The 13,147-nt window shown below is 37.7% G+C and overlaps 1 protein-coding gene across 12 annotated transcripts in view; it reads right to left on the bottom strand.

Annotated features, from left to right (window-relative positions):
* PBRM1 (polybromo 1) overlaps positions 1-13,147 on the bottom strand; it is a 67,223-nt gene that overhangs the window by 38,046 nt on the left and 16,030 nt on the right. For all 12 annotated transcript variants that reach the window (XM_030502138.1, XM_030502134.1, XM_030502137.1 and 9 more), the window contains 2 exons: positions 11,888-11,979; positions 7,109-7,325 (listed from right to left, as the gene is read on the bottom strand). In XM_030502138.1, the coding sequence (XP_030357998.1) occupies positions 7,109-7,325; positions 11,888-11,979 (309 nt within the window). The remainder of the gene's footprint in view (positions 1-7,108; positions 7,326-11,887; positions 11,980-13,147) is intronic.

The following is a 13,147-nucleotide window of genomic DNA, read 5'->3' as shown; positions in this document are numbered from 1 at the left end:
ATGAGTTGTTGCTATTGTCATTTAAAACAAACCATTGTAGGTTCATGTATCTCTCAAGACTTTAAGACATCAGTAGCTTCCAAGCCTTTATGCATTATATTTTAGATTATTTTTAATGTTTCCAACTGCAGCAACAGATAATCGAAAAGTTTTCCTATCAACCTCACTCACGCTGCAATTCCAAAAAATAGGACAGTTACCAATATAGTTTTCATTAGATTAATAAAAAAGACAGTAATAAAAACCCCCAAACACACCCTCAAAAGCAAAAGAGTTTGAGTTCCAAATAAATAGCCTCAATTTCTATCTTGTAACACTCTAGCAACAATTATTTGCATACATGTTAAGGAATATGTGACTAGTATTAAAAGATCAAAACCCAAATTAAAATCCCACTAAGATCAGGATTATTTTGCCCTAAAACACTACCATATGATGTATAGGCTCAGAAATACTAAGGATGTAAACATTGAGACTACTTCATGCTCTTGCTGCTGTCTGGTAACAAACACTACAGGCCACCTTACATCTCCAGCTAACCTGAACACACTCTAGCACAGAAAGCAAAATCTATAGAGTAAAATGCATGTAATTAATTCTTGTAGTCTGACAAAAATATTGACAAGCAATTACAGGACTTTAACACACAAACACTTGTTGGTGTTACAAAAGCTAACACATCATTAAGAGAATGCTCAAGGAAACATGGAATAGAAATGCTTAAAAAACTTGAATTAAAAACCATAAATAATAAGCTCGTATTTACCCAAACCACTAAAAGTGAGGTGGTTTGGTTTTTTTTTTCAAAACAGAATTATTTAAGAACATTCTAATTTGTCAAGGCACATGGGGTAATAAAATGTATAAACAAACAGTAATTTCCTTGTTTACTGGTGTTATTAGTTATCACTGCAGAGAAATGGTGACCAACAGACTTTAATCTCCCCTTGGATATAGACAGCATCAGCATAATCTGTTTCCAAGTGACAATTTATACTGACAAATTTGTAGAATTAGCCTCTAATTAAGGATCTAACAAAGTGAAGAGTACCACAACTGCCTTAAATTTGGCTATTAAATACTTCAGACAAATGTCTAAAATGTCTCAATGCTTTTTATTGATAAAGACAACTGTTGAAGGACAAGGAAGGATTCATGCTTCAGAAATCCTAACAATCAAGCTGGAAAAAAGTCCTCTCAAGATCTACTCAACAGTTCATGCTCTTGTAAGTAAGCCAGTCTGCATGCAACATTCTTGCTTTTCAACTCCTGGCTCAAATTTTGCTTAAATATTAGTATCGCATAGTTTACAAACATTCTGGTGCAACTCTGGCAGTTTGCCTTCTTCCAAACTAAAACAAGTTTTGACAGACTGGACAGCAGGAAGAAGAAAAACTGTGCAAGTTTCTACTCTTCCAACTAATTCACTAAATTAGAATAACAGAATGGCAAGCTCACATTTTGACTGCTGTTCCATGAGGTCTGCATTCAGCTTTCAGAAACAGTAACCTGAAGGACTACATCTTAATTGAAGTACCACTTCTTCAATTGTCCTGCTTAAACCACGACATCAATTCAAACTGTTTCTCCTTACTATCACTTGGTACTACTACTCTTTATCTGGAGCTTTTCTGTACCCATCTCAAAGTTGCCCTTAGAGAATCACTGAAAGTCTAGGATTACATGGACTAAAAAGCTCAACAGTAATGACCATCCTCCTGACATACTAAAGACAACAGTCTCCCCTGTAAATTCAGAATCTATGAAGTTAATACTGTCAGCATGGTACTATAAATCAGATTTGCTGATTAGTTAACATATCCTGATCAATCAAACTCTGTATGTTTGGGTGCCAGTTTTCTCAAACTGAGGAAAGGGGGAATATGCCGTATCCTTCAAAGCAGAACAATTTCAAAGCAAGCTGCAGGCAGAACAAGCAAGGCAATAGCGTTTCCTAGGGAACATATCCCACCTGCAACAGTTTTCTTTTTGCAAAAAGAGAATTCTAAATTGGTCCTGTACAATTTCAGGAACTGGTGACTCTTCATATGAGCAGATCTCCCAAGCCACTTGACACTAACAAATCTGGGATTTGCTTTGGTCCTGCTCCCAGAGACAGAGACGCAGCTCATGCAGACCCCAGAACACCACTGTCACATGCTTCATCTAAAAATATAACACTTACTCCACATAGCCTTGGTATCCCACACTAGCTTCATCTGTGTGTATTTAGGCAGTGACCTATCCATATTGCAACGCAGCAGTCTAACCCTGAAGCACCAAAAAAGCAGAAAAAACATATGAAACTGCCATTAGTCTTAAGTATACCATTCTATGTGCACCAATTCTCTGCTCTCTCATGGTCCTGTAGAAAAATCTTTAAGCTCATGGAGAAGGTGCAACCCTGACAGTAGCTCACAAGTGAAGAAAAGCAGCTTAATTTTATCTTACTCCTTTAAATCTTAACCTAGAGCCAAAAGACAAGCAGAAGACGAAACAATGCCTTAAAAAGGATGACAATTCCAATTATCTTACTCTCAAATAAAATCTTGCTTCTATCAGCATTTGTTTATTCACAACCAAATAATCAAGGTGCAGACATCTGCTTTTAAGTAAACAACCTACATTCTCACATTTGTACGCATGAAAGGCCTGACAACAAAAGTAAAAATCCAGACTTGGCCCATATAGTTCAGAAATGCAGACAACTTCCAACCACATATATGAAGAATGACAAATTCATAGGCACAGAAATAACCCTCTTCTAGCCTGTAACCAACCTCCTACCTTACCATCCTCTTCAGCAAACAACAGGATGATTAAATAAGAGGGTTATTCACAGAAGTACTTTGAACAGTTTCAATTAAACTCAGCAGAACTCAAGTATCGTGTCTTTTCTGGATTTAGAGTATGAAATGCAGCTCACAATAAATTTTAAAAAGCCATCTCACCCATCTTGGAAGGAAAGAATTTTATAATCATCAGTTCATTTCACAAAGCGAGGCTAAAACTAACCAAATCTATGGCTCTATAGGAAGTCTCTGCCAACATAATACAAGTTAAACTTATACACTAGAAACCAAGAGAAATTTCTGTGAAATGATTGACAGAGATACAATTGTACCCGAAAGCATTAGTAAAACTTGGAAAAATAGAATTTTAAACATAACAACCTTTGCAAAATGAGGAAAAATAATAGTTTAAAAGGTACGCTACAGTTTCATAAGGCCATTAAGCCCAAAACAACACTGGCATGACATTTAATTTGGTCAAAATCAGAATAATAATAATAAACCCCATACAGCAAGCTGGCACTCAACTCCCGAAAAGATCTACTGGAAACTCAGCAGCCCTTCCAAATGGAATATCTGAAAGAACTGAAGACAAGAGAGATATTCTCCCCACATAATCAAAAGATCTATCTCACTAGACACACGCTATGCCTAAAAAATTCCTAGAAAAAAAAATACCAGCCCATGGCTAAAATCAGTTATCATGTAACTTAATTTCTTTTATTAAAGTGCAAGTGAAGCACTAATCCTGCCTCTTCAGGGAAAAAAAAGAACCCAACAAACAGTAACAAAGAATGCACACGGCCAAGATGGCATTTGATAAATGTCCTATTGAAGAGTGACAGTTGCCATCTTATAAAGTAAGTTGGGAAACTTGTTTACTTGAAACTGTGATTTTATACAGGCCTGAAGTACAATATGCACTGAAAGCACTTGCTAAGGTTGGAAAATTGGTTATACAGACAGAAGATCTAAAAAATGTACAATATTCAACAAGTACGAAACTCTATTAAGTGAAAGGAAGGAAAGAACTGCTAAATCTCAGATGAAGGGAAAATTTACAGGGTACTCTTTCTATTATAAAGACATTTTTTTCTGTAGAGCATACTTTTCCAGCTGGCTCATCCATAAACACATGAAACACAATGTCATATTATTTTTCAAAAGTCAATGTAATAATAAAATCTTAATGTACTTTTTTCTTTTTTTAAATTAAGAAGTTATAATGGGCTTAAGCTCTGTTGTTTTAAATAAAATAAAAAGTTCACTATAAACCATTCAGGCTTTAATCCCGAGAGCAGTCTCCATTACTTCAAGGTAAGTTCCACTCCTTTATTTGCAATATTACTAGAACTTGTGAAATTATAACACAAAGTATGTTCGTATTTAGTACAAGTCAACTCAAATAATTAATCCAAAGGCAATAAGACCCACCACAAATCTCACAGTTCCAGGAGAACCTCAACACACCCCAGTGCAGTGAAATGTAATGTTTAGATTCCTGTGTCGCAGACCATTGTCCAAAAGGATGCACATTCATAAGAAAAATGCATTTTAAATCCTCAAAAAGTAGACATCACACAAAACCAACTCTGGTTTACATTAGATCCAGGCACTATTTTAAACATAAACTATAACCCCAGGTTCCTGGAGCTCAAGACACCAGGGTGTGCCAATGAAGACACTGATTTCAGTGCCCGTGCATGCACACCACTCTCACACGTGTTCAGGAGAGAATTGCTGCCAGGGAATTCCCTGGAGCGCTTCCCTCTTTGGGTGTAGAAAAGCCTGATTCACTTGCTTTAGGGACCACAGTTACCAATGTTGTAAAATTTAATTAGGAACACAGTTCCTATAAAAGCGCCAGGATCTAGCACTCAAGTACTGGGTAACTGAACACATTCTCTTGCATTATTTCCCAACTATTCCTCTGGTCGCTTATACAGAATGACTTTTCACCAGCAATGCCAAGTAACCTCCAAACCATGCACTTTTACCATACCTGAAAGTCACAGCCCTCAAGAGTGTCATGCCTTTCATTTTAAACAGGCTACTCTTGTTCTACTCATCTCAGGTACGCATTGTGACAGGGCAAGAGGTAACGGGAACAACTTGAAACAAGTGAAATTTCATCTGAACACAAGGGTACTGTGAGGCTGGTTCCCAGGGAGGTTGTGGAGTCTCTGTTTCTGGAGGTATTCAAAACCTGACTGGATACAGTCCTGGGCAACTGGCTCTGAGTGACCATGCTATACACAGGGGTTGGACCTGATGGTCTCGCTTCCCACCTCAGCTCTTCTGAGATTCTGTAAAGAGCAAGTCAGGAGGAAACCAGCAGAAAACTAAAGCCATCAGCAGGATTCCATCCCACATTCAGGAACAGCTTGGGATCTGCACTCAGCTCAAACGACTGAGGATGATAATGCTCATAAGGTGATTGTGGGATAGGTATAATGAACATCTCATTAAAACAAAATATACCCATTCTCTCTCTCTAGAAATTATACACTATTTTGTAAGGCTTTTCCTGCATTTAACACACACAAAAACTCCTAAAATATATGACTACCTGTAAAATTTGCAACGGCCACACATTTCACAGTGCACTCTAGCAGGATAGCCTAGGTAGCCAGATGCCAAAGTGGAGACAGGAATGCCAGCCTTTACTTCAACACCTTCAACTTTTCACTAGGACAATTTTCTGTCCCCATCTGTGAACACAAGATATACTCTTTGTACGTATATCTTAAAAAAGCCCAAACCCACAAAACACAGAAAGTTTCACCACCACCAAAAAACACAAACCACAATTTCGAACATTGCTAAAAAAGTTGGCCTATTACAAATCCTGTACTTGAACTTGTGAGCTACAAACACTCATTTCTAAAGAGACTGTCCCTTTTTCTTTTCTAAGCGCCCAGGCAATAAGTATTCCCCCCCCCCCACAGTTCTTCATACATTTGCATGGAGTTTCTGTACTGCTCACATAGACAGATGCAACCTGCCTACACTGGAAGGAAAGCAGAAACACAGCTGCTTCCCTATGGCAAATTATGTGTCCTATGACTGATATCAAGTATATTTTTAATGGAAGGTCTTTCCCAATTAGACCTGTTTATACATAATTTGAACCAATATTCTTTGGTACATTCAGAAAAAAAGCTTCCTGACAACTGTCACTGATTTTTCTCAATTTCATCTTTTTTTTTTCCTCCATCAAGTACATTTTGTGCTTTGTTCAAGACACTTTCTTTGCCAAGCCAACAGCTGTACTAAGACATAAGAAAAAAATGCTTTAAAGCTGCTGATGGAGAGATAACCAGTGTGGCAGCTCCATACTTTTTCCCCAGCACATGCAAAACACCCTCTGACAGGTTAGAAAAGAAAGGAAAAAAAAAAAACCAAACCAAAAAACAAAACCCAACTGCCTTCCCTCCCCCCAAAAAACCCAAACAAACAAACAAACCCCACAAAACCAGCTTAGTTTCTTTCTCATTTAACAAAGACACTGCTTATTCACAATTACACCAAGTCTAGCACATCATATTATGGTAAAAGTAAAATTTAGACCCATTATCAGAGTGGATTACAAACACAAGAACAGTGTTAGCGCCCAGTCCTCACTCACTGAAGGATCAGCAGCCCTGCAGTGTAGCTCAGGCAGGAACTGGAGCCCCAGTCCGGTCAGTGCCGTTAAGGTCTGTTAATACGCTCAGGACCGTGGCACATATCCTTCACAGTAACTTATCTTGGACCGCTCAGGTTTTTGATGTGACAACTGCACTCTGGCAGCTGATGAACCTTTCGTGGCTCACAGATTCATGAAGGGTGTACTGCCTACTTCAGTCCAGACTAGCTACATCGTGAATAATTATCCTCAGTTTTACTGTGACCAAGACAAAAGGAACATAATTACAAATATCTTTCTACAATTCAAATTGCTGAAGACTCTTAATTTAAAAAACATGGCAGCAAGAGGTAACCAAGCCATCAGGGCCAAGAAAAAAGAATAATGGCGGGTTCTGCAGAAGCTTTCACCTCTGCTGTCCCCCTAGCCTTCAGAATTATTGATATGGCAACCTTTAAGGCACATTACAAATGAAACTCCATGGAAAATAAACCAAATGGCAGCCATCTATAAAAGATGATCTAAAGACTGATGCAGACAGAGTTGAAACAAGCAGCAATCAAATGTAGAGGACAGACGGTATACACTCATTAGGTATCGACAAATTGACTACAAGGTAGGATTCTGAAAATAAAATAGGTTCTTGAATAGTTTTGCACCAGATGTAGTGTGCATTCTGTTTTCTTACCTGATCTGCTGCAATGAAATAGGTGTTTTAATTTGCTGATAATAATCAGGATACTTTTTCTTGGAGGGCAAGTGGAAAAAGGGTTCAGATATGAGCTGGCCCTGATTATTTCGGCAACTTCTAACTGTGTCATAAAGCTGATAAAGAGGATTAGAAGTGTCCATGAAGGAAGTAATGCTCTCGGCTTCAGATTCTCCCTCTTCATAACGAGCAGCGGCTGCACAGAGAGAAAGGAAAAATGGGAAACTCAGGACAACTCAGAGTGGGTTTTTTTAATGACTTTTCAAATGAATAAAGATCTAAATCAGAAGAAAAGGCAGTCCCTCAAGCGAGGGTGTTCAGCCACTCTCTGGCAGTCAGATTCATACCTCAGAAAAGGACATCACAAATCTATTGTATGAGCCTCAAGCTGACAAAAAAAATGCAATTTATCTAGTTATTAGAATCTCTCTTATCAGATGAGACTTCATTTCTGCCACTGGTAATACACCCTTACCAGCTACAAGTGCTGAGAAGCATTCATATATCAGACCCCACACACTACCCAGAGAACAGCTACGTCCTTATTTACCCATCAAACCATTAATACTAGTATTTGTGCTAAATATATTTGTATACTGAACTACTGTCATGCTGACAAGAGCTCACTACAAGGATACAAACCGACAAACCATGTCTGGAATTTTCAAAAGTGCCTAGCCAGTTAAGCCAAATGGCCAAATTCAAAATGAATTTTTGCACATATATCAAAAAAGTGACTTCAAAATTTCTATAATCCTTTAAGCTATACTAATCACATATCAATTCAAAAATTGTGAAGTTTAGCAGGAAAAAACTGACATTAAAGCCTGAAGGTGCACCTCTAATAAACACAGCAAAATAAAGGATAATATTTTAGAATTATTATATTATTAGCATCTTATATTTTAATATATATAATTAGCATAAATCTTTCATAATAAAGTATTTACAAATTTTATAGCAAACCTAGTTATCTGTATAAAATATATATTATACTTCAGGATTAGGATGAATGAGAGAAATGCTATGAAGAACTAACATTTACTGTAGATAAATTAGGAGAAACATTACATAAGCAACAGAAACACAACATGAACGAAAAAACATTGGTAGTGGAAATATAGGATGGAAAAAATAAATGGCCAATCCTCCCACACTTCTCAGTAACACAAATGGTGTAGTTTGTAGCTTGCAGACAAGCATAACATAAAATCTATGTGAGTTTGCACATACTGGAGTTAAATTATTCACCCTTTTTTTGCCTTCTTAAGAGTTAAAGTTTGAGAGAAAGTTTGGCAGATGACACACTTGGTAATTCAGTCACACACAAGACAGTTCTCTAACACTCACGCCAAGTTTCCAGCTGGCATTTTTGTTATTGCTCAGCAGAGGCTGGCAATGTTTCAAGCTTTCTATCCAAGTTCAATAAAGACATACTGAAATGATGACAAAGCCAGAGGACACTCTCTACATAACAGCATAATACTATCGCTTTTCCTCTGCAGTCTGACATTGCAGATCTATGCGAGTGTATGACGTATGGGACCTACCAGACAAGTTAGATGCAAACTAAAACACAAGCAGACCTCGTGCAAACACATAACAAAGATGTTCATTACTGATTCAGGGAAGACAGTCCAAATTATCCTAATTTGTGTATGCCTACAAATTATCCTAATGTGTATGCCAGTCAGCATCACTTAATGGCCTAGCATCTACCACATCTACCACAGTAGCCAGCAATGCAGCAGCTGGACAGAGTAACTCAGGTAGAAACAGAAGACTGGAGTTAACACTATGTTCTCCTGTACCTGAACATGGAGATAAATGCTAACAGCTAAGAGAATGCTATCAGGTAAAGTAAGTTTCAAAAATAGACTACACAGCAAAATACTGTCTTTGGTTTTGTTTAGTCAAATAGTTCAGTTCTGAGAGCTCCATCAAAAAGTAAGAAACAGAGTAGAAAAACCAGCAGAACTTGGTTTTATGAAAAAGAAAAAAAATAAGAAACTAGTGAAGTATATTGCTATCCTCTGACATGTGGCAGCCAGCAACAAAGCAGTTCAATACCCTAAATAAGAAAAGTACTTGCTTTGCATTGAAAGTAGAACACCAGGCATTCCCTAAAATAAAAGTCTAAGTAAATTAAACAGGCACTAAAAGGAAAGTGTTTACATAATATTGTAATACAGCTATAAACATTTTCATTATGATGTGTATGTTCTTTAAAAGTGATGTGTCAAACTTATATTCTTACATATTCAGAAAATTAGTGTTCTAGTATAAAATCTGTTCTCTTAAGAACTGATGAAGAATGTATTATTCAGAGCAGAAGACAGAAAAAAACCATATTTTGCTATGAAACAATCTAATGCAAGACCATAGATCGTTTAATATGCAGTAGCACCAGGTGCCTTATCCCCACCAAGCACTCGCTGGCAGTGAAGTAACAGTCAGTTATTGCTCTTTCATGCAGCTGTTACCACTACTACAGTTAACAAGAGAAATAAAAAACCCTGCAGCAAACCATAACCACAAAGTATCTGCCATTCAACAGTCCCAAACAAAAAGTATTTCCTGCTGTCCATTCCATACCACAGTGACTGCTTCCTAATAAAGGGCCAGCTTCATAATGGAGTGATGTTAAATTGACTTCACTGCAAAAGGAGGAAGCCATCTAATTTACAACTGGAACTGAACTTTATTATCAGATATAAATGCATCTATCATAATCATGTACTCTTACTCAATGATGAGACAGAAGAAGAGCAGAGAGAGAGTATTTGTGTGTATGTGAAAGCAAATTAGTCTTTACTCGGTAAGTTATTTGCTTTAAACACTGTCTCCTTTGTGGTCCCAAAGCACCTAGACAGCCATGAATGCTCAAAGTCTAACTGAACATAGATGCTAGTAAAACCAAAGGCAGCATCCAGTCTTAAAACATTTCTAAATTAAATAATAATAAACTAAATAGCTTTGTTTACAAAATGAAATACTTATAAATAAGTAGTACAGAATGACCATCTGTGCCTGCCTTTACAGATTTATAATGGCGAGCAAGGATGCTGCAGAAGCTGCTCATGCCCTAGTACGTTTGAGCTGGAAATCTACAAGCTCCACCACACCATGACACCCTCTGAAAATGTGAGGATAAACTTCAAGCTGGAAACAGATATTGTTCATTGCTTAAGCACCTGCTACAATCCAAGAAGCTCATAAGATTTAGTTCTCTATATGGACAAGGAGAAAATTCTCTTCATGTTCAGTCATGCAGCCTACTTCTCATTTATTTTAACAAGCCTCAGTGGAAGGAAAAAAGATGAGATTCCAGAGCAACTAATAAAAAGACTTGGTTTAAATAAAAATCTTTTTCATGCAGAGACTGGAAGCATAGGGATGTCCAAGTAGCATGTTGGAGGGACAGAAAACCTGAAGGGTGACAGAGGTCTTCTAAAAAAACTGACATTGCCCCTTTGGTGAATGCAATAAAGACAGAAGAGCTGTGACAGCAGCAAGGAAAAGAGCTTGGATGCATATGAAAGGCCTCATGAAAATAACAATAACGTCCATATTAAGGGTAGCACCTGAAAGTGGTTAAATCACTTCAAGAATTTAAACCACATAAAGACATAAAAAGCTGTGTATGTTTACAGAATTACAATTTGCAAAAATAGCAGCTAATAATCACATTGAACCAAGCCAATAAATACTCCTCACACATCCCAGAAAGCAGCTGCTCTGAAGCGATAACTCAACTCTGGGATAATCAGAAGTGAAAGTGCTTTTGTTTGCAGCAAAATGGTCCAAAAAAAATCTACAGCATGTCCATCCATTGGAAAACAGTGGTGAACACAATTCAATTTCTAGGTGTGAAATAAATGCCCCAAAAATATAAACTGAAGAGATGCATCATTTCACACCAATGCAGAAAAAATGTTAACAAAAAATAAAACTGAAGATGTATAAAACATTTCAGAAACTGCCTCTGAGATGAAAGCAAGGAAGGTGCTGAGAATGTAACTATCAAGACAACCTAGCTTAAAAGACAACCTATAACAATTTATGACTGATACTGAAATATCTGATATAATGCATATATTATGGCATATATCCGTACAGTATAAAGCTAAAGCATGCTTATGAAACAGAGTGCTCTATGAAGGCATGCCTTTTTACATGCTTTTGTTTTAACATAAACCTTCATGCAAAATTTCATGCCTGCTAGGCTAGACCAGATATTTCTAAATTATGTTCTCACATTTATCTATCCTTACACCTCATAGATTATCTTCACCTTCAAAAATAAAATCTGAGACATACTTAGAAGACCCAACGGCACAAGAGAGCAAGAAAAAACAAGCCAGTGTCAGTGAGATTTCTCTCAAACAATTGTAGCACTGTAAATCTCTTTTACTATAAGAAGCACCCAATGTCTTACCCAGTGTCTCCACTCCTGTTTCACATTAGGGGGAATAAAAATGTGCAACAGTTTCCTAAAGCTTGGATAAGGATACTTGGAAACACACACACTAAATTCAAAGCATGCAAGCAAGTTTGACCTACCCTGTCTTACCAGCTGTACATTTATACATTTGTACTTAGAGAGAACAGGGATTGAATTTAACAGAATTACATGCTGAGTTTGGAAACATTGCAAAAGACTTTCGAAATAAAGATATTTGAACGTATCAGAAGTCCTACAGTTTTGCTTATTCCAAACAGTTAAAGAAAACAGAGAAACTGCATTTCAGTTCCTACCTGCCAAAGCTGCATCCTCATCACTTTCTGATCCATATTGCAATGCCATGGTTATTGCTGATAAACGATCCCCTTGGGCTGATCTTTTGTTACTATGAAAGAGAAGTAAAAAAAACATGCAAATTAAAAAAAGGGTTATCACATTAACCATTAACAGTCACTTAGAGTGTGTAAGTAAACGTGAAACTCATGATGGTTGCCTAGAGTCAGTCATGTCTGCACAAGACATGACTGCACAAGAAAACACTGGAGCCCTGAATAAGAGAAGCTGTTAACAACCCCTGAATCTGCCTCTATTTTGAGGCAGTCCATCAAACTGAAAAACTGGACACACCATCAGAAAGCTAGAGCTCAAGCTAGCTATCTTCTGCCCTATTTTGACTACTTGAGTATTTGAATTACTGAGGGAGGAGACGATAACGAGTCCCTCACATGAGTAACGTTGTTATTGATCCTGCTTTACAAGGATTTGTCTACAAGAAGGAATCCAGCACACTGTAAACTGTATAAGCTATCTTCTTCCATTTCTCCATTCCCACCTTACTCATTTTCAGCACACACAGTGCCTATACGCGAAGCAGCTTCCTCTGCTTTCTGTGTAGATCAACATCCACACTGACTATGGTATCACAAAGACTTCTTTAGCATTCCTCTCTTCCTCCCTTTTGTCCCAGACCTACATGTAGGCTATGCCTGACGATCTCTGCTTTTTCAGTAGGTCAGGTCTTTAGGCACCTCCAGCAATGGGCTCAGCCTTGCCCTGTGGGAGCAAAGTGAAGGCTGGGAAAAAGCAGACGGGTTGCTGTCATGCATGCCCAGGTCCCACACTTTCCAATACATCCTTTCCTGTCTTTTGATATATACTCAGATATTGTTCCCTTCGTCTATGAGCCATTCCTCTGAAATGTCCACTGAGTTCATTTAGTCCATGACCTTGGGCTCCATCTGTCATAACAGTCCTTCAGGGCAGGAAAGAAGGTGTATGGTGTCGCACTGATGCATGCTGAAGCCAATTCTGGTTCTATCATGACTGCACTTTGCCCAGTTTCATCAAAATTCAGAACGATTTTTTCATTAATCTGGGTAAATCTTATTACAATACAGCTGATATGGTATATAGCAACCACAGTAGTGATAACATACAGTATTACATAGCAAGTAACATCACAGAATTCAAATCGCTGTCTCTTCTCAGCCAGAATCAAATCCCCTTGAGGTACGCATTGGACTTCCCCATCCTCCTGCATTACTCATCCAAGT

This window comes from Strigops habroptila, chromosome 11, assembly GCF_004027225.2.
Source record: "Strigops habroptila isolate Jane chromosome 11, bStrHab1.2.pri, whole genome shotgun sequence".
In the NCBI taxonomy this organism is placed as follows: Eukaryota; Metazoa; Chordata; class Aves; order Psittaciformes; family Psittacidae; genus Strigops; species Strigops habroptila.
The sequence above is the reverse complement of the archived record's forward strand: the minus strand, read 5'-3'. Positions and strand labels throughout refer to the sequence as shown.